At 41.7% G+C, this 23,025-nt stretch overlaps 3 protein-coding genes and 1 pseudogene across 3 annotated transcripts; 1 reads left to right on the top strand and 3 right to left on the bottom strand.

Annotated features, from left to right (window-relative positions):
• Window positions 1-2,068: 2,068 nt before the first annotated feature.
• LOC147864659 (DNA-binding protein S1FA-like) lies at window positions 2,069-3,803 on the bottom strand. The gene is made up of 2 exons (XM_087318810.1): window positions 3,618-3,803; window positions 2,069-2,463 (listed from the first exon to the last, which is right to left on the bottom strand). Exons 1-2 carry the CDS (start codon window positions 3,660-3,662, stop codon window positions 2,242-2,244), a joined length of 267 nt encoding a protein of 88 aa, XP_087174936.1. The 5' UTR covers window positions 3,663-3,803; the 3' UTR covers window positions 2,069-2,241.
• A 1,170-nt stretch (window positions 3,804-4,973) lies between these two features.
• LOC147864658 (SH3/FCH domain protein) lies at window positions 4,974-7,023 on the bottom strand. Its single transcript, XM_087317794.1, has 4 exons — window positions 6,965-7,023; window positions 6,792-6,871; window positions 5,368-5,458; window positions 4,974-5,257 (listed from the first exon to the last, which is right to left on the bottom strand). The coding sequence occupies exons 1-4, from the start codon at window positions 6,982-6,984 to the stop codon at window positions 5,227-5,229; spliced, it is 222 nt and encodes a 73-aa protein (XP_087173920.1). The 5' UTR covers window positions 6,985-7,023; the 3' UTR covers window positions 4,974-5,226.
• A 558-nt stretch (window positions 7,024-7,581) lies between these two features.
• LOC147864657 (uncharacterized) lies at window positions 7,582-8,199 on the top strand (annotated as a pseudogene).
• An 11,100-nt stretch (window positions 8,200-19,299) lies between these two features.
• On the bottom strand, window positions 19,300-23,025 carry LOC147864656 (putative pentatricopeptide repeat-containing protein At3g15130). The gene has a single exon (XM_087318769.1). It carries the CDS (start codon window positions 23,011-23,013, stop codon window positions 20,497-20,499), a length of 2,517 nt encoding a protein of 838 aa, XP_087174895.1. The 5' UTR covers window positions 23,014-23,025; the 3' UTR covers window positions 19,300-20,496.

Below are 23,025 nucleotides of genomic sequence, written 5' to 3'. Positions count from 1 at the left end.
TTCCTAATGAAAAAGCAGTCTTTAATTTATGTGATCAAATAAATGCGATATTTTATGCCAAATAATTATATTGTCTAGATCTTTAATATATGTAATTGTTATAGGCTGCTTTTATTGCTAATTTTTAAAGAAGTCCTTACATTTGTAAAAGTTCTTGCATTGTGATATTGAAATTAACTGTGACATAATGGCTATGGTAACATGTGGTCTTCAAATTCCAGCCCAACCATAGTCGGTTTAAGTTTTCTCCACATGTGATTCAACGATTATATGATGATTATTGTCCAGTATTGTTACGCCATCTTTTATGAGTTTTTAATCCAGGCTAAAGGAACCTGCAAGATCATCAATAAGCAATGATGATGAGGGTCCTATGCAGTAAAGTGAGATCAACATCTTAATGGTACAAGAGATAATGGTCAATAAGCAATTATAGTGAGGGGCCTAAGCAGTAAAGCGAGATCAACATGTGTTCTTAATGGTACAAGAGATAATGGTCAATAAGCAATGATAATGAGGGGCCTATGCAGTAAAGGGAGATCAACATGTGGTTAATGGAATGAGAGAAATGTCCATTCACTGGGCTATCTTTGGCATCCATAAACTATTACTTTAAAATTTCAAAAGTCAAGAATTGGTCTTTAGTTATGCAAATCTTTCTAGTTCTGTGTGCATGAAAATGTCATGCAATCACAATATGAAGAACATATCCAAGATCATTGCGTTAGATAGAAATCAGATCACAAAAGCAATTCTTTCGCTGGAGTTGGCAAGTATGCTCATTTGAGGGAGCCTTACTGAAATAAGTAATTCTAATACTTGATTAACATCCAATTTTCCGTTGAACTATGGACAATCAAAAGAATTGAGCCTGAAAACCTAGTTTTAGATCAAATTTGACCAAGGAACTTTGTGTCTCAATTTCATGTGTAATTTAAGATTGATAGAGATCATTGATGAACCAATTGATTAGCCAATTGTGTTGTGGGGACAGTTTGCTATATGCCTATTTAACAAGCTTCTTCACAAAGTAGTTGAGATTGAGATGATGCACCCCATCTTTCCATGAGCTATGTGGGGCCTGGAAAAATATGGACTCACTAGTTCAGGGATTTTTTAAGAACTAGAGAAAGTAAATATAATCAATTTCTCTATGTTCAGTCATTGTCCTACACATTTCCTTGTTTTAAAGCCATCATATGTCAATGTTGTCCCATTGAATCTTTAGTACACCACTAACATAATCCATGGAAATATGTTCCATTTATTGTTGGCCATGTCATTGAACCTTACCACGCTAGTTCTAGAATGAGAAGCTCCAAATTAAACCAAGTAAAGGAATTAGAGGAAGTGCATATTCAGTCTAACAGACTAACAGAATGGCAGATCGTAATGATCAGACAAGAACAAACAGGTGCAAAAATGTATTTGCATGATCATATAAAGATACGAAGGAGCTGGACTCAAAATTCTACCAATGCAAAATATTCTAAAAAGATGGAATGCCGGCCTAACAGACAAGGTACTTAATTGAAAAGGTTGACTTCAACTTATGCATGTTTCAATCCATGCTTCTATCTAAGCATAGATAATCTTTCTCTAACAAAATTAATCGTGTAAGGTTTTCCTTTCTAATGCCAAGGAATCAATTCTTAAACAAACAAGAAAGATACAAACATTCATATAATACAGAATTCATTGTTATGGTCAATGTGTACTGGTCTTGCCAAAAGGCTGAAACTCAGGGATTTCTCCCATATTTTCTTGGCAACTTCTGACCTCCCTTATTTCAATTGATATGTGTAGTAATTAATATCATCAGCGTGGAAGACCTAGTAGTCAGTTAAATGTAACTACAGTTTCCACTTTCCTATCTGTTGATTCAACAGATAAAAAATTAGTTTCAAATTCTCACATTCATCTGGCTTGTTAGCCGGTTTCAAAATCTTACATTTGTCTGTCATGGTCCTGATATAAGGCAAATAAACCATGACGTCGAGATCTCTATAAATAAAATTACTAGCATGTGATGAAATGAGAATGAAACAAACCAACATAAAAGTCAGAATCAGGTGTAATAAAATTCTTGACTTCTCTTTGAAAATCATACTATGTTCTGTATTTTCGTGAGATACAACTTCAATCTCTACAATATATTCCTTGTACACAAAAGTTCATGTTCTAAAGCTTGATAAAGGAGAACAACAAAAAGGAAATTAAAGTCCTGGATAGTGTAAAACTCTATTCTCCTGCTGGCGCAACTCCACGCTTCAATCTCTCCCTTTTGATCTTTTTCTTTGAGATCGGCTTCTTCTTTTTAGGGGGCAGTGTTTTCTTTGCATACATGTAGAGTGCATAGTTGCCCACAATGAATACCAATACTACAGTGATTACCACCAGAAGTACAATAAGAGCAGGATTGAAGCCACTACTAGCTATCATTTCCTTCCCATTTACGAACTCCTGTCCATGGATCAAATTAATAATTTAGTTGAAAAGATCAAAAAATTGTCTTCTTTTAAGGAATTACGATTCTAAAGGAAAGACAGATCTTGAACTGCATGATCTGAAAAATTAAATCAAAAAGATTTAAGGGTATGGTTTGCGTACACCAAATAAAACTCTCTCTAAACATATGACTGGAGAAATTTTTGGTTGTCCATGACATCAACAGGTTATTGTGGAAAGCATCCTTTATTAAAGGCTAGATGTTGAGAATTCTCCATCTTCACATGAGATGTGTATTTGTCACATCAATGGCAAGGGGCAAGGGAGAAATGCTTATCAAGTAAATTCCACAGGGCTTGAACGTATTCATCAGAGTGCAACTATGTCGATGGCTCTACCTAAATTACAACCACATACATAGCAGATGTCCTATTGCCCAGAATGAAGATGTACAACTGAGAAAGTTAAGATCAACATTGACATGGAGGCGTTTTGAAATCTCCTGAAAACCAAAATTAAATAAATAAAACATGGAGGATTGGGCATGCATTTTAGGCCTGGCCTACATGGATAATGGTTAACCATCCTTAAGGCTCTTAAACACACTTGGTTCCTGTGCCTCTTTTCCTTCAAGAATCTCACCTCAAGCGTTGAATCTCTCTTTTTGAATTCAGTTTTTTTGTGTTTACACCTTGCATCAAGTATCCCCACATATAACGAAATGTATTACAAAAATGTGAATGCATAAGAACCGCTCACTCACTAAACAAAACATGAGGATGAACGATGCCATGAAGGTCGCTGCCATGGCCAAGACTCAAGGCTCAAGGGAACGCAGTAAGTAGGTGGGAGGAGGAGGACGAGAAACACATGTAATTGCATGCTAAGACAGCGACTTTATATGGGGGAAATATGTTATTCAACATGAAAAATACATGAGCAATGAATCCAAGATATAAAAATCCACGGATAAGGAAAAGCCTAGATGTAGCTCAAAAGATTATTATGAAAGATATATCCACTTTCGATTTTACAGATTCAAATTCAATCAATCAATCTGCAAAAACCCATGTTGTGATCCAAGCCAAACGCATCTAATATAAACTGAAATTCTGAGAAAATGCTTAGGTCAGCGATGCATGAGAGAGAGAGAGAGAGAGAGAAATTACAAAGGAGTCCGGATCGAAGTCCGCGTCTGCAGAATTTTCTGCCATTCCTGGCTGTGGTGCGCCGTGCCGTGCCTTGTCTTGATTGGCCTGGCCTGGCCTGAGTTGTGCTGTGCTCTGTTTCCCTCTCACAATGGACTCTGCGACGAATGTGATGATGATGATGATGATGATGATTATGTGTGTCTGTGTGTTCACACATATGATCACATCATTGAATTAAAGACATTGGCCACATCAAAAGCATGAGCATGAGCATGAGCGTGTGCGTGTGGGTCCTTAAGAGACACGATTTTTCTTCGGCAAAACATCATCTAGTTCTTACATGAGCCCTTCGGGGTATTTCAATGCCACAACAAACAAAAAAACACTAACAAGATTACCACATTGTAATTTATGGAGGGTTCTGAGTTTTTGCCAAGAAGAAATTATTGTTTCATCACAAGCTAATTAATAGTGGCTACCAGTTGATTTTGTAATGAGTTGTGGGTTAGCTATCTTTCTTCATGGAAAACATTGACATAGGTTACCAAGTTTACTACAGGCTCCTTATTCTTGAATATGCAAAAGGGTAATGAATTCCTTTGGCAAGAAAGGAATGATGATTTGCTCAATATCAATTTTTTGCCACTTTGTGGTAAATTCCCATAATTATAGTGAAAACATTGACAAATTTCCTCATTAAACTATAAATCACCATTGATGATTAGGTGTCTAGCCAAGAATGTAACCTATTAGGCATATAAACAATGCGTGGAACCTATGGAAGTTCACTTGTATGTGCCCACCATTTTTATAGGCATCTATGAAACAAGTTGTAGGGAATGTTTATATCACTACATTTGTGCTTACCTTGACAATTGTGCTATTAAGTGTGAATTCAAATGTCCATGCATGAAAAATGAAAGTGAGATAAATGTGATTTGAGATTCACATGAGAATTTGAAAGCTATTTTCAATGGTAATGAAACTTATCCCAAATTATATGCTGAAACTATCAAGGTTCCACTTTGTCTTGACAGCAAATTATGGAAATGATTAAATTTTTCTTGTTAGTGTTAAGGATATTGTTATCACCTCTCTTACACAATCACTTTGTTCTTTTTAATCTTCTTACACAGTAGCATAATGATGGGGGAAACCAATTTTGATCCCTACCATGTGCTCCGTCTTATCCCATAGATCGAAATCAGTCGCCTATGGACATTAAAAACATATCTATATATCTACCCCTGTAATGAGATCATAGATACATTGTCTTTCATGTACAGTGTGTATATAAATAAAACGATATTAAAAGTAGATGTACAAAACACATATCAAGCTACGCAAACAGTTGATTAAAGACACCAATCAGTCAAAATGAACGGATTGAAACTTGATTGTTTTTAGACACATTTGTGATGACACCAATTGCCCTTCTTATTATCTTGAATACAAGGCATTCTATTTGCGGGATATCTCTTAACCATAATATGACTAGACGCTGAAGACCTAATAAAAGAGCCTCTGTATGAATGCTAAATAGAAAATTTTGTTTCTCAAGAGGTTGTCCATGAGATCCATTGAATTTGAATTATGAATAGATTCTGTGACCTGACTTCGCACCTTTCTATTTGCTCTCTACATCATAGAGATCGGTTCTGCGGCATAGATATTAAGATAAAACTTCTACATTATTGCCCATTTATTCACAAAAGATCAATCAGTCAAACATTTAAATGTTAAAAAACCCACAAACATAAGTGGATACACCAAGTAAACTCCATGTGCCAAAGCTGCACCTAGTACAATTGTGAAAGCACGGTCCCTGAGAACTGGTTTGTGCCTCAGTCCAATTCTAACTGTTAAGAGAAAAAATTGAATTTGTTTAGATGCTATAATCAGCAGTGAGCAATTATTACATTTTTATTATTTGATAACAGAGAAAAGAATGTAAGATGACCCAAAGTCTACATCCCTATGACATAGTATCACAACCTAGCTCAGATGGGTTCCAAGCACAGGTCCAAACATTGTTGCTCATTGTGTTAAATTACCTTGCAGAGTGGAAAAAAACCTTGTTCATAAAGGTCGTGATATCTCCCCCTTATGTCATAAAAAAAGAAATGAGATGGCAAACATAGTGTTACTGTTATTCCACATCCTGATGGCACAATTAGAAAATCCAGTATTCCATAGCTTTGCATGCATGTCTGGTAATATCAATCTTTAACCAATGTAAAGTGATATAAAGAGAGGGAGGAAGACAAGGAGCTTCTGGTGGGAAAAGTTGATACTCACTGATCTAGCAAGGCAGAGAAAACTTTGACAGATTTATTCTGCACGGATACCGCGAGGGACACTCTCCCATGGTGTACAAGCAAAACCTCCCGACGAAAGTGGATTCATCACTCATAGAAGTCACAACAACTAGGTCCATTACTCTCTTCCATGGATGCCATCAACACCAAACAGACCACGACTTTGACATGCATATCTTCACAAGATCAAAGCCATCATCATGCAGCATTGGTAATGAATCACCCAATGATGGATAATTCCAGGGGGCAGAAATTTCAATTCCAATGATCAAGGACAAAACCTGATTCCAGAACAGAGTAAGTGGATCAACAGAACTTGCAATCATCCAATCGGGTTGCTCTCGATACCCTTGGATGCACGGCTTTCACATTATATGCGTCAATTGCATCAGTAGCACTATCATGTGCCAACATTTGTGGTAGGTTAGGCTCTAGGAAGATATTCATGTAATTCCCGAGAGAACCATGTGGGACTTGTGAAATCATTTGCCTTGTGCCCCATACTCCTATACATCTCAATGCACATTATTAATAACATCAGCCTCTCACCAATATATGCGGCAACAGTCTCATGATTAGTCTATCTACCCAATGCATGGGTATATTTTCCTTTATTTTCCTGTTATTAAATATTACAGCACATCTGTTAGATGCAAGTTGCAACTTATTCAGTTTCATAGTTCAGTTTTGTCTTGTGATGTCGGGTACACATATTCTCGTAACAGCCATAACCTTACTCTTCGAGATAAATAGAGCTTCCCATTATTCGAAAAGAAAAAGAGAGAAGGCAAACCAACAAAATCGAAAAATAGACATACGGACAGATATAAGACATGGAAAAATGATCTATTGTGGTATAGTTTGTGGCACTCACTGAGGGGCAGAACTGGAGCATAGATCAAGGGCACCAAGAACTTGAAAGGGGGCTTCTTGGGTTCTCTCCTGCGGCTATTCCTGCCGAAGGCCAGAAACAAGAGGGGTCTTAGAATTTGATCCTCAGCATTACAAAAACAGACTCTTGCAGGGGGGAGACGGCCTGTGACTTACTCTGCAGGATCGGAACCCATCGCTCGCGCAGCGACTTTAAGGTAGCAATTCGATTCTAAAGCTCGGATACGTACATATACATACATACATTATACATACATACATACATACGGATACGTATATACAAATATACTACACATACTATACATACATACAAATATGCTATGCATAGTTACATACATACATACTATGTATTATGTATACGTATTGTGGTGTCCCTTGGATGCAAGTGCATGCCTTCATGTTGGGTGTGCATGTGTTCCTTTCTGCCCCTTTTAGCATACCCTTGTTTAGCATGCATGCCTTCATGCTATGGTGTACATGTGTTCCGTTGAGCCACCCTTTTAGCATACCCTTGTTAGGATGCATGTAGCTAAGTAAAGCCAGCCCAAATGGGTACCTTTGTACAACTATAAATTGAATAGGAAGTAAGAAGCTAAGCAAGCTGGTTTGGATTCCATTTATGTGCATTTCACATAATTGGTGGAGAAGCGGGGTAAATTTTTAGCCACTATCACCTCGTTCATGGTGTCCCAATTCCCTCTCGTCGTCGTCGAAGTCGATACCCCTATGCAATCTGAGTTCCCACAACCTCCTGAGCGGCCACCCCCTTCCAAATGGAGCAATTCCTGCAAGTCCTCTCCAACGCCATGCTTCAAATCAGCCACACGAACCAAGCTATGCTCTCCTTCCTCTCTGCTACCAACGATCAGTCTCCAGATCGGCCAGATTCCAAGGTTCCCCCAAAGTCCTTCTCCGGTATACCCTATGAGGACGTCTTAGCATGGTTGGATCACTTTGAGATGATCTCAAGTTACCACAAATGGTCTGACGAGCGCAAGGCTTTGGAAGTTCACACCTTGCTCGAAAATGTCGCCGCCACTTGGTACATACAACAAGCCAACGAAGTGACGGAGAACTGGGTGATCCTCTAGGATCTCCTGGTGCAAAACTTCGCCCATCAAAATTCAGCCCAGATGGCATTGCAACAACTCGAGACGTTGCACCAGCAAGCGCATGAACCAGTAGGCCAATTTGGTGTTCGCCTAAATCAGCTCCTCGTCCGTGCCGATCCAACCATGCCCCAGCATGTCAAGCTTTTCTTCTTATGGCCCCGTCTGCACCCTAACATCACTCGTCGTGCCCAGGACCAAGGTCCCAAGACCTTCAACGATGCGATCCTCATTGCCCAATGCATCGAAGCTTGTACGCTATCTGACTCCCAACTGTCGTGACTCTTGAGTAGGAAGCAGAGAGAGAGAGCGATGGCGATAGAGATAACGATAACGATAGAGATGGCGAGAGCGGTAGAGATAGCGATAGTGATAGAAAGAGAGTGAAAGAGGGAGAGAGTGCGAGAGAGAGAAAAGTATAAGTGAGAGATAAGAAATGGGAATGCGATTATATTATGAGAAAGAAGATTACAAGGAGTAGGCTAAGGGCTAAAGACTGGTGTTGAACCGAATGAGTTGTGATGAGTGTATGGACTCTTATTTATAGGCCCTTATGGAGTATTCTAGAATGTTCTAGAATATTTTAGATATTTATGAATAATAATAATAATAAATATAATCATGAAATATTCAAGAACATTCTAGAATAATCTAGAATGTTCTAAATATCTCGTAATAACTAAACATATAATTATTATGATTACATCTCACATATGTTATTACAATGGTTAAAGTACAATATGTAAACCAAGAGGTTATGGGTTCGATTCCTGGTTCGCCAAGATGAATGTCATGATAAGCCAAGATGTATGTCTTCATGACATTATCCCCCCTTTTCGATGACGAGTTGCACGAGTCGGAAGAAAAGAGTTCAGACTTGGTTTATGAGGATATTGGTTGTGAAATGCAACAACCATGTCGGAGGCATTGGCAAGATGTTTGGCAGGCTCCCATGTTCGATCATTAGGTGTATAGCCTAACCAATCAACCAAGTAGTATAGTTTGTTGCGAATGATCTTGGAGTCGAGGATAGCGGCAACCTCATATTCAGAGCCATTGGAAACGTCAATTGGAGGTGGGGGAGGTGTAACACGACCCGGAATAGAGCTCGTTGTGTAAGGCTCCAAAAGTGAAACATGGAAGACCGGGTGAAGACGCATATGAGGAGGAAGATCAAGACGAAATGTCACATCATTGATCTTACCACTTATGACATATGGGCCAAAACGTTGATAATCCAATTTGTAGCAAGGTCGGGTCGTTTTAATGCTACCTTGTAAGAGCCATACACGATCGCCTACTTGAAATGTAGTCGATGAATCACGCCGATGACGGTCAGCAATCTTCTTTTGAGTGTTTTGGGCTTCACATAAATGATGCAAAAGCATATCCTGAACTTCTTGGAGTCGAGTGAGCCGATCTTCAGCAGCTGGGTTTTTTGGGAGTTCAGGATGTTCAAGCATCGTCCAACGAGGATGGTACCCAATGTTTGCAAAAAATGGGGAATATCCAGTAGAAGAATGCTCGGAGTTGTTATAAGCAAATTCTGCCAAAGGTAGTAAATCCACCCAATCATCTTGTTGATAGTTGACAAAACAACGTAGATATTGCTCGACTGTTTGGTTGGTGCGCTCACTCTGCCCATTAGTCTCTGGATGGTAGCCGGAAGAGAGTTTACAAGAAGTATGTAAGAGTCTGAACATGTGCCGCCAAAATTTCGAGATGAATTGGGGACCCCGATCACTGATAATATCATCCGGAAGACCATGATGGCGAAACACCTCCCGCATGAGTAAATCAGCTGTCTCTTGACTAGTAATGGTCTTTGTGCATGGAAGGAAATGTGCCATCTTCGTAAAACGATCGACAACAGTGAGAATCGAATCAAATCCCTTGGAAGGTGGAAGATCCGTAATAAAGTCCAAGGAAATAGATTTCCATGGGCTCTCCGGAATAGGCATTGGCTGTAATAAGCCATATGGATGATGTCGAGGCTTTTTTGATCGGCAACATGTATCACAGCTACGAACATAATCCGTAACAAAATGGCGAAGCCGTGGCCACCAATATCGGCGAGAAATCAACTCAAAAGTCTTGTGGATGCCGACGTGTCCCGCCATTGGTGTGTCATGACATTGTTGCATGACTTTGAGTCGAGAAGGACCGTCAGGCACATACAAGAGAGTTTGTCGAAAAAGTAACCCATCATGCCAACTAAACTGGGTGTAGTCTAGACGAGGATTTTGAGTTTGGGAGCTAGATGCACGATTTGGGATAATATGGCTCAAAACCTCTTGGGCGAATGCATCAGTCGCAATCTGCTCACGAATGGAATCAAGAAGCCTTGAATCTCCCGGTGTGTTGATGGTATGCATTGCCATTATTCGTAGACGATCAGGACCTAAGAGGATTTGCTTTTGGCTTTCAAATGCGGCCTCTCCAGGTTGAAGTTCCATATACGAACGTCTAGATAAAGCATCTGCTTTTCCTTGTTGCATCCCAGGGCGATATAGAATTACAAAATCGAAACGAGTTAAGAACTGCGCCCAACGAGCTTGTCGTCGATTCAAGACTCGAGCACTTTGAAAGTATGTTAGATTTTTATGATCATTGTAGACAATAATCTGCTGAGAAGAACCCTCCAGAAAATGACGCCATTGTTGAAAAGAATCCACAATGGCAAGAAGCTCTTTGTCGTGAATCTCATAGTTGATTTCTGCGGCTTCAAATTTTCGTGAGTGAAAAGCCACCGGGTGCAGTTCACCATCATCACCAATTTGGGATAGTACACTTCCGAGTGCGAAATCCGATGCATCAGCTTCAAGTATAAAGCGCCTCATTGGATCGACATGGATTAAGATTGGTGCGGATGTAAATGCTTGCTTTAAACCCTCAAATGCAGAGTTCGCATCTATACTCCATACAAATGATCGATTCTTGTGCGTCAGTTGAGTGAGGGGCAACACAATTTTTGAATAGTCTTTGATGAACTTGCGATAAAAGTTTGCGAACCCCAAAAAACATTGCACATCTCGCACGGACTGTGGTGTTTGCCAATCCAAAATTGTTTGAACCTTTGATGGATCCATAGAGATGCCATTTGAAGAGACTATGTACCCCAAAAACTCCACTTGACGTTGGTCGAAACTACACTTCTCCAATTTTGCATAGAGACCATACTCTCGTAGCCGTTGCAAAACTTGGCGAACATGTATATCATGTTCTTCTTGAGTTTTTGAGTAGATCAAGATATCATCCAGGTAAACAATGATGAAGATATCGAGGAAGTCTCGAAAAATATCATTCGCCATATGTTGGAAGACTGTTGGTGCATTCGTGAGGCCAAAAGGCATCACTGTGTACTCAAAATGACCATAGCGAGTGCGGAACGCCGTCTTCCATTCATCCCCAGGACGAATTCGAACAAGGTTGTAGGCACCTCGAAGATCTAACTTCGTGAAATACTTTGCTTCACTGAGGCGTTCTAGAAGGCTTGAGATCAATGGGAGAGCATATCGGTTTCTAACGGTCACTTTATTCAAGCCTCGATAATCCACGACCATACGAAGCGTACCATCTTTCTTCTTAACGAAAAAGATGGGTGCACCAGCAGGAGATTTTGAATGTTGGATAAAACCATTTGCCAAGTTCTCATTGATATATTCTCGAAGAACCTCTAACTCCGTGGGCGAAAGATTATAAATTGGTCCCCATGGAGGCTCTTTTCCTGGCTGCAAATCAATTGGGCAATCATATGGTCGATGCTCTGGTAGTCTATTAGCCTTCACCTTATCGAACACATCGGAGAATTCTATGTGCTTCTTTGGTAGTTGGACCCCCAATTCTTGTGAGCTAGATGAGGGAGTTGCTAAAACCGCAAATACCATCATGTCTTCCTTTCTTCCATCCTCTCGTAATTGATGTATAGAGATTGTTGAAATTGTGGGGGATCCTAGATCCTTAGTTGGAGCTTCAAGAGACTTGGATTGTACGGTGACCTCTTCAATAGTTCTTTTTCTCCAATCAATGGTTGGGTTATGTAACTCAAACCAAGGAAGACCAAGAACTAGAGAGTGCTCCGGACTACTAATGATGTTAAATGAGATGACACTAGCCAAATTACCTAGGACTACACGAATTGGTTCAGACTCTTCGACTATATCTCCTGATGCTATAGGGCGACCATCGATGACTCCTACAGCTACTGGGTTTGGGAGTTTTTTCAAGATGATGTTTTGAGTCAATGCAAACTCGCGATCCATGAAACAAGAATTGGCTCCGGAATCTAGGAGGGCAGAGGCTAGGGCGCGATGACCTGTAGATGTGCTAAGCTCGACTTGTGCAGAAAAAACTCTACTAACTTGATTTGATGAAATGGAACCACAACTAGGTACTGACTCTACATAACTAGGATGGTCCAACCAAATGGCTCCTATTTTGGCCGGACTTATTCGTTTAACACATCCTCTAATTGGCTCAAGACATCAAATCTATTCTCATGGCATGGGCTAGTAGGCTTAGTACTTAAGTTATTAGAAGTGATAGTAGAACTTGATGTAGGGTTGTCATGTGCACTTACTTGGTAAACTTGACGCCTGGGTTTATGTGGACAATTCACAGCTATATGTCCTGGACCACCACAGTAGAGGCATAGGCGATGCGCCCGACGTCGTTGTTTCTCAGCATCTGATAAGGGCCCTCGACGTTGTGTCGACTCTATTTCCATCGGAGTGGGACCATCCCTCGTAACGGGTCTAGAACCTTGTGGCGGTGTGGCGACTATAGAAGCGTATGTCTGTTCCGGTTGGCGGCGTAACATTTGTTGATGTTCAGAACGTCGCTCAAATAGGCGATTATCACATCGCACAGCTCGGCTAATAGCTTCAGTAAGAGACTTTGGATCTTCATGGAAAGTAAGAAGAAGATCTTTGACATCGTTACGCAAACCCTGACGGAATTGATCCATTAAGGCTGCCTCATCCCAAGGGATGTCGCATGCCAAGAGACGGAAATCTGCGGCATAAGCTGAAGCGGGACGATCTCCTTGTCGGAGTCTTCGAATCTTGTTTATTGCAGTCCTAGTGCTATCCGTATCTCCAAAACTAGCTTGAAACTCCTTAACGAATGCCTCGAAATCCTCCAGTAATGGTGATTTCTTCTCAAGAAGTGGTGCAAACCATGCTAACGCTGTACCGCTTAGCAAGGTTCCTATTAATCCCACACGGGCAGCATCAGTTGGATACCGATTGGGATGTAACTGAATCACCAAACGAACTTGATTCAGGAAACCTCGAAAGAGAGATCTGGTACCATCAAACTTGGCAGGGAGGCTAATCTTTGGTTCCCTTGGGGAGTTTTGAACCCCCGCTGCTTGTTCTCGTAATGTTAATATAGTAGGGTGAAAGCATGGGAATGGGAACAATTAGCTATGTCCTTGACATAGCTAATTAGCTATCTAAAAAGCTACATGTAATCTGTATATTTTGGCAATTTTAGGGATGATTAGAATTTGATCTCAAATAAAGACTAGCTAAACGGTGGACCATAAATGGTAATATTTCCATTCCCATCATAAATGATACGTATCTTTAAGATCTTCCTACTAAAAATTAGCTATAAAAAAAACTATTTAGCTGTGGTCAATTTACCAGCTAAATAGCTATAATAGTGTTTCCATTCGCATGCTTTCACCCAGTAGCCTCAAGTTGATGAACCCGTTGTGATAACTCCTCATATTGATGAGCTTTCTCAGTACTGACTTGTTGAAGATCCCCGAGTAGCCTTTGATTTTCTTGCTCTAATGCCACAAACTTAGTGGTGAGCATATCGAGCTCCGAAAGGACACGCATATACTCTTGCTTGCTGACCGACTCCATAACCGCGGGGGAAAAAGAAAGAAGGATAAAGAAGAAAGCTTGCTAGAGTTATTGGAAAAAGGGAAAAGAAATATTCGGTTCAAACTGTCGTGACTCTTGAGTAGGAAGCAGAGAGAGAGAGCGATGGCGATAGAGATAACGATAACGATAGAGATGGCGAGAGCGGTAGAGATAGCGATAGTGATAGAAAGAGAGTGAAAGAGGGAGAGAGTGCGAGAGAGAGAAAAGTATAAGTGAGAGATAAGAAATGGGAATGCGATTATATTATGAGAAAGAAGATTACAAGGAGTAGGCTAAGGGCTAAAGACTGGTGTTGAACCGAATGAGTTGTGATGAGTGTATGGACTCTTATTTATAGGCCCTTATGGAGTATTCTAGAATGTTCTAGAATATTTTAGATATTTATGAATAATAATAATAATAAATATAATCATGAAATATTCAAGAACATTCTAGAATAATCTAGAATGTTCTAAATATCTCGTAATAACTAAACATATAATTATTATGATTACATCTCACATATGTTATTACAATGGTTAAAGTACAATATGTAAACCAAGAGGTTATGGGTTCGATTCCTGGTTCGCCAAGATGAATGTCATGATAAGCCAAGATGTATGTCTTCATGACACCAACCACGATAGCCCCCTCCACCAACGACCGACTTGCGCGCGCAGTACCAAGGAGCGACCCCCATGGACATTGACGTCCAAAACGTGCCGATGCAGACTCGCCGAAACCTTCCTAATCGCGATACCCAAGGATGCCCGAAGTGTTTCTACTGCCACAATTATGGACACGTCTGACGTTATTGCTGGAAATTGCAACAACAATCTCACACAATTATGGACACGTCTGACGTTATTGCTGGAAATTGCAACAACAATCTCACAAGCAGCAAACCTAGATAACCATGGCTAACGCCGCATCGTTGGTTGAGCTTCCAAGAAACTAACTTCTGGGGTACTGATGGAAGAGCCAGCCCCCCACATCCAAGCGTCTGCCTCTTCTAGTTCATAGGTATGCACCACTCTCGCCACCATTAATCAGTCCACACACACCATCGTATTAAACTCTAGTAGTAGTATATCTTCAATTAGCACCGCCTTAGTTCACCAATTAGGCCTCCCCACAACCACCGCTCCTTCCATCCAAGTCCTTTTTGGCAATCACCAACATCTATACCACTCTTGCACGCAAGCCCACTACACCGTTACCTTAGGCTCTCTCACATTCTCACACCACTTTTATGTCTTGCCCCGCCAACTCTTCCCCCTCACCTTAGGTTGCGATTGGCTCCTCAAGGATCGCGCTATGATTGATTTCGATGCTCACAAACTGATTATCCCACAAGCTCCCCCTATCCCCCTCCTACACGATAGCCCCCATGTCCCCCACCTCAGCCAAGTCCAGGTGGCCCTCAGTCCCAAGGAGCGGTTAATCTTCGTCCACCAATTGTTAGCTCGTTTTCCGTCACTAGCCCCCCAACCCACGCATGACGCTACTGTTTCTTTCTTGGTACAACATGTCATTCGTACCGGGGACGCCGCTCCCATCCACATGGCTACATTCCGACATTCCCCCCTCGACCACGATCGCATCAATGTTGTCATCACCAATATGCTCACCAAAGGTATTATCATTCTTTCCACCAGCGATTGGGTTTCGGAACCCCACCTCGTCAAGAAGGATGATGGCACCTTTCGCTTCTGCATCGACTTTAGGCCTCTCAACAAAGTGACGATCCATGACCTCTACCCACTCCCTCGCATGGACGACCTCTTGGACTAGCTCGGGGGCTCCTGTTATTTCACCTCCCTTGACTTGGCCTCGGGATATTGGCAGATCCCCTTAAAGTCGTCTGACGCCCACAAGACCGCATTTCACATACGACGCGGGTTGTTCCAGTTCACCCGCATGTCGTTTGGCCTGTCTGATGCTGGCAGCATATTCCAACGCATGGCAAACTCCATCTTTGTCGTCCTTATCAGTAAAGGTGTCCTCCTCGTTTATCTCGATGACATCCTTATCCACACTGCCACTTGGGAGGATCATCTACAAACTCTCGCTAAAGTCCACGCTTGCATAACTAAGCATAACTTGCAACTCCAATGGAAGAAGTGTCGATGGGGAAGCACCAACCTCCGTTTTCTCGGCTTCATCATCTCTGGAGATGGAATCCATATGGACCCTACAAAGGTAGTTGCCATCACCGACTACCCCCACCCCACCTCAATAAAAACATTGCAACGTTTTTTGGGCATGATCACCTTTTCCCTTTGCTTCATCCCGAACCTCGCCTTGGTCACTTTCCCCCTCCGTCATCTCCTGAAGAAAGGTGGGTCATTCATTTGGGATCTTGCTTGCGAAGACAGCTTTCGTCACCTCAAAACAATGATCCAGGAATCAAGGTTGCTCGCCCATCCTAACTTTGACCAACCGTTTACGTTGCAAACAGATGCCTCTAACCATGGGTTAGGAGCCGTCCTCCTACAAACCGATTGCCATGGGCAAGAGAAGGCGGTCGCCTTCATTAGCCGAACTCTCACGCCAGCTGAACGGAACTACTCAACCATTGAGAAGGAACTACTTGCGATCGTCTGGTCTTTCCAGCACCTTCACCCATACCTTCATGGCGGGCAAGTTACAGTTGAGACTGACCACCAGCCCTTACTTTCTCTTATTCATCGACCTCACCCCCCGGGCCGCTTGTTGCGATAGACGTTGGTACTTCAAGATTATCAGTTGACCCTCTCCTATCGAAAAGGTGTAACCAATTTGGTCGTCAATAGTCTCTCTCGCGCCAATTTCCAAGCTGTCCAATTTCTACCCACGACGTCTGATCTTCCACTGCCACTACCACAACTCGCTATACTTTAGCAACACGACCCTACCATCCGAGAGATAACCCATCAGTTGCGCTCCCTCCAACCATTTCCCTCACAACGATAGTTCATGCTCCGTGATAACTTGGCGTTCTTCATTCAGGCGCATCACAAGCCGCGTCTCTACATCCCTCATGCCCTACAACAGACGTATCTCCAATTTTATCACGACCACCCATTGTCGGGTCAGATGGGTTTCCACAAGGTTCTTGAAAAATTACGTCTCAAGTATTATTGGCCCAACATGCGACACTTTGTCTCTACCTACATCAACCAATGTGCTTTGTGTCAACACATCAAACCTGCGAGAAAGCTCACTAGAACGCTCCAACCCATCACCGTCACATCGCCTTTCGAGCTCGTTGGATGGGATTTCATGGGACCTTTCCCAAAACCCCCAATGGCAACAAGTATATCCTGGTCATAACAGAATACCTCACCAGGTGAGCTAAAACTGTTGCCATCCCTGACGTCACTACGCCAACAATCGCATCCCAACTTTTGCACAAGGTAATTTTTCAGCATGGTTGCCCTGTCTAACTCTTATATGATCAAGGCCGCCAGTTCCATGGGGACGTCCTCAACGCGGTTGCAACTCAACTAGGTGTCCAGCAGGTGTTTACATCCTCCTACCATCCGCAAACAAACGGCCTCACCGAACACCTCAACAAGATCCTCAAGCAAGAGATTGTCACTTACATCGATCCATGCCACAAAACCTGGGATCAAATCTTGCCTTTCATCACCCATGCCTACAATACATCCGTTCAGGCGTCAACACAGATCAGCCCTTTTCGAGCACTCTATGGGCGTGACCCTCGGCTCCCACCAAAATCGTCCATTGACGTCCATTCCAAACCTACCAACATGGATGGTGCCACTTGGGGGCTCTATCTCCAACAACTGCTACCTCTCCTTCAACAAGCAAGCTCTCGAAACCTACAAGTCACACAACAACGCCAAAAGTGACATTACGACGTGGGTCGAATTACCCCGACTTATGATGATGGAACCAAAGTCCTTGTTTACTTCCCGGTCCGGCGGCACAGTCTCAACGAATCACTCATGGACCGATGGATCGGCCCATTCACCGTGGTTCGTGCAATCAAATCCACGACTTACTTGCTCCAACGCGATTCCAATGGTCAATTCACCTCCGCCCATGTTGCCTGCATCAAGCCCTATGCTACCCCAAGCCCATCTTCTAGCGCTCGTCCTTTCCCCATGTCATAAAACTCCTTGTTTCTCTCAGGGGGGGAATGTGGTGTCCCTTGGATGCAAGTGCATGCCTTCATGTTGGGTGTGCATGTGTTCCTTTGTGCCCCTTTTAGCATACCCTTGTTTAGTATGCATGCCTTCATGTTATGGTGTACATGTGTTCTGTTGAGCCACCCTTTTAGCATACCCTTGTTAGGACGCATGTAGCTAAGTAAAGCCAACCCAAATGGGTACCTTTGTACGACTATAAATTGAATAGGAAGTAAGAAGCTAAGCAAGCTGGTTTGGATTCCATTTATGTGCATTTCACAATATCAAAATGTAAAACAGGAATTTGCCATCAAAATGTTACATAAAGATTACGCTAAAAAACCTTAAACTTCCAATTACACAACTTAAAACTCAAAAAATGACACAAACTTATCTCTTCAAGTTGCAAATAACAAATCAATGGAAAACTTAAAGCTTCACATTACAATTACATTCAAGTTTAAAACTTCAAATGTCCAAAATCCAAGTCGAAAAACCTAAAATGAAATCCATGTAAGCAGAGATTATGGCTCATGTGGATTTGATGGCAAAATGCAGCCACAATTTTTGCAACATATAACATTCGAGCCCCTTGACGTCAACAGCAAGCCATCAAGCCCCGTTGACGGTAGGTAGTGCTTGAGGCAGATTCTTCCCTCCTAAGACCTTGGTCATTTCTTTGAAAAATAGATCAAAATGACAGGGATCAAGGTTTTAGTCAAGAGAAATAATGAGTAGGGCTCCCGCCATAGGTGAGTGGGGCTCCTCTAGCTTGCAATAAAGTGAGTAGGGCTCCTTCCATCAATTGAGTTGAGCTCCAAATAAAGTGTGTCGGGCTCCCCGAGCTACCCATAAAGTACAATTTTGATGGAGCGTTTTTTTTATCCACATCGAACGGTGCAGATCGCATTCACGCTTTCCATTGTTCATGGCTTCGATTCCCTCATCAAGCCTCTTTATGATTTGGTAGTAGTTAGACATGTCGCATATATACAAACACGCATATATGTCCACAGATACTACATACATAAATGTAGGTGTGTGTGATAGTGTTTCTAAGTGTCGGGTCTCTCAACATGTCAGGTCACTCGTGTTGAAATTGAGTGTAGGTAAATCTGCATTTGCTCCCTTGCTTGATTATATGGTAAACCCATACAATGAACAAATATTACAAACATACTATGATATTGCAGCATTCAAGAAGTCATTAGCTTTCATATATTATTACATCACACAGTTTTGAAGGATCAACAATAGTTAAAACAAGGACAAACATAATAACTAGTTAGAATTTTTTGTTTGTTTGACTTTTCCGGCTAGTAATTTGATGCAAGAACATGTCTTCCACACATTCTAATGGATTGCCCCTCATGTATATTTAGTCACATGCACAACATATGAATGTAAACTTTGATATCTGAATGTCTATTACAAGTATTCCGCAATCACCTATATATGGGTGGCAAGCAATAGAGTTGATACATGCATGCCTCATTAAGACTGTTTTATTTATTTTGGGTTCAGGACATATTACTATTTGGAAACCTCAAAGTCAGGTGAAACCCACAAAAAAATGATAAGGAGATGACCAATAAGTGACTCTATCTGTCTTCCACATAGAAATATTCAAAGATGAGGGCATATATATATATATAACCCGGGTAAAAGCCAAAAAGTTTGACATGTGTTTGATTGCCTCATTGAGAGACTCTTTGTGAACCTGAAGCATCACAGTAGTTCATTGCACCACACATCCACTTCATGATGGATTGTTGTTCCTTCAAATGACTAACGGATCAATAACGGCACCCAACAATTGAAAGCAAGTTTTTTTACTGTCATCAACCTCCCATTACAATCTGCTTCATAACCAGACCATTTCTGAATTTGCCCATTGATATGTAAAGATTCCCTGGGTGAAAACCTAATGTCCGACATGTGTTTGACTGCCTCATTGAGACTCTTTGTGAATCCAAAGCATCCCAATAGTGGCATTGCACCCCACAAGCACTTCACCAATTCTATTGTAATTTCAACCAATGCATTAAATTATTCCCATTTCTTCTTGTGCTGATACTTACGCTGCTGCCGCCTCCATCACTCAAATATTGCAGTGACTTATGGATCAATAGCGGCACCCAACAATAGAAACCACACTTTTTCACTGTTATCAACCTCCCATTCCAATCTGCTCCAGAACCAGATCATTTCTGGCTATGCCCAATAGGGCAGAGCTAAGAACACCAGCTTTTCTTTTGGAGATAATAAAATCATTCGTTTGCAGAAAAAAAGTAAACAGTGCAGAAAATGATTTTCATTTAAAATCGAAATCATTCAAAGATGTTGTATGTTAGTGTAGATTTGATGTGAATAACACACAGATCTTCTCTGGCAAATTTTCTCTCTGATTTCAGGCATTCCTTTCATTTTCCCTTGTTACAACTGCTCTGAGAATGTGTTGTACTGAGAGTCCAAACTAGATCAACTCCATGTTGAAGACACAGGTGATTTATCTTTTGTGATTCAGACCAGATTTGTGAGTCCCTAGAGCAATTGCAAGCCAGTTGCTACACACCCTTATTAAAACACACGTGTCCCATGTTAGCATTACCATATACCCTGCAGCTAGAAATCAATGATGTCCAACCTGCTATAAGAGGTGATACCGGCATAGTGTGAAGCATGTTTTCTGCTTCATTGAGGTATCCAATCCGGCTAAGAAGGTCAATCATTGAATTATAATGTAAACCAGATGGCGACATTCCATGGTCATATCTCAGATCATTGAAGTACACACAGCCTTCCTCTAGCAGGCCAGAATGACTATAAGCTGAAAATATATTGGCGCATAAAGAGGCATCTGGCTTTATATCATAATTCTGGATTTTTTCAAGACAGTTTATAGCTCCAACTTTGTCGCCATGGAAAGCATATCCTGAAATCAATATACCCCATGAAACAACATCAGGGCAATGTATACTACTAAACACTTTACAGGCTTCCACCAGATTCCCACACTTAGCATACATGTGAACTAGCATATTTTTTATCATTAGATCAAGATCATCCAAACCACTTCTCAGAATCTGATCATGAATTAATCGTCCTTCCATGATGCTTCCACTGATTGCACATGCCCTTGCAACACATAGATAGATTGGTTTATCTGCTCTAATCTCTTGTTCTTGCATCTTTTCAAATAATTCCAGCGCCAAAAGTCCATTGTTATGAAGCACACATCCTAGAATGATTGCTGTCCAAGAAAATATGTTGCGAACTGGTAGCCCATTGAACATCTTGAAAGCCTCCTCTAAGCCTCCACAGCTAGCATACATATCAATGAGAGAATCACAGACGTCCTTATCTAATCCATAACCATCACAAAATATCTCACAGTGAATTAGTTTCCCTTCTTTCAATGCTCCTATGCTGCTGCATGCCTTCAACAGACATGTATATATAACAGCATCAGGTTTTACACCTGCAACCTGCATTTTCAAATATAATTCAAGGGCGAGAATGCCATGGCCAAGGTGAGTGTATCCTGCAATCATAGCACACCATGATGCTTCATCTGGATCCCCCATATCATAGAACACCTTTTCTGCGTCTTGAACGACCCCACACTTCCCATACATACTGATGAGGGAGCTTCCAAATAAAACAGCTGATATGAATCCATATCTAACAACAAGGCCATGTATTGACATGCCTTGTTGTATGTCCCTTATGCTAGCACATGCTTTTATCATCGCCAAGAAAATTTGTGGGTCTGGAAGAACACCTTTGTGATCCATTTCCTTATAGAGATGTAGCGCATCATGACCCCGCCCGCAGTCCGCGTGAGCATCTATTAGCGTTCCCCATGCCACAACATCACGTTCTTGCAGATGCTCAAACACATTATGTGCCTCCATCAGATGACCATACTTAGCATACATAGCAATGAGACTACTCCCAACAGCCATATCAACCTCCAGATTGCTCTTAATAATCTCATCATGCATTAACCTGCCTTCGTCTATTGCTCCTAAGCAATTACATGCTTTCAAGACACACACAACAACAGGTGTGGAAGGCTGTACGCCCAATTGCCGCATTTCTTCAAATAGTTGAAATGCATAGGACATGCATCCATGCTCAACGTAACCAGAAATCATCACACTCCAGGACACAGCATCCTTACGCTTCAAACGAAGAAATGAATGATGTGCTTCGTCAAGGGAGCCACACTTACAATACATATCTACAAGACCATTCATAACCAAACTATCTGATTCAAGATCATTCCAAACGATCAGCTGGTGTAACAATCTACCATCTTCTGTTGCTCCTCCCATATGGCTACAAGCTCTTAACATGTAAGATAAGATAACATGATTTGGTGTCTTACCCTGCTTTTGCATTCTTCCATAAACCTCAAACACTGTGAGGAAGTACCCATTATCCAAGTACCCATGCATTAATGCACCCCATGCAACCAGATCAGGGTTTTTCAATGTACTGAACACATTCAGCGCGGAGTCTAAGCTCCCATTTTTGGCATACATATCCACGATTGCGCTTGCGACGCGAAGATCCGATTCCATCCCGACGATTGCAATCTGGCCATGTATCAATACACCCCAATGGTGCCGGTGAAATGTGTGGCGGCATGCCTGTAAGACACAGCAATAAGTGCACCTGTCGGTCTCCAAACCCTTCTCATGCATCAGCCGATAGAATGAGATGGCGGTGTCCTCTTCCCCCAGCTTAGCATGTGCTTGAGTAACTGCATTCCAAGAATAGATGGTGGGGTTGGGGATCTTGTAGAAGACCTGCCGGCAGCATTCGAGGAGCCGACTCCGGCCCTGCAATCCACACGAGGGGGAGGAGGAAGCCGCAATGGCGCGGATGAGGTGGTCACAGAGGAAGCCATCGGCTTCCAAGCCATGGTTGATGAGGAGGAGGTGCAAAGCCCTGGCAGACCTGAGGTCCTTACAGGATGATGATGATGATGATGTCTGCAGGAGAGAAATGATGCTTCCCCTGTTTATGAAACCACCAACAGAAGAAGAAGAAGAAACATGGTGTTGGTGTGTCATGTGAAATTCTTC

This window comes from Azolla caroliniana, unplaced genomic scaffold, assembly GCF_043228905.1.
Source record: "Azolla caroliniana isolate FFs.n. ecotype wild unplaced genomic scaffold, voAzoCaro1.0.p SCAF_4, whole genome shotgun sequence".
NCBI lineage: Eukaryota > Viridiplantae > Streptophyta > Polypodiopsida > Salviniales > Salviniaceae > Azolla > Azolla caroliniana.
Note: the sequence above shows the minus strand (reverse complement) of the source record. Positions and strands in the feature narration are given on the sequence as shown.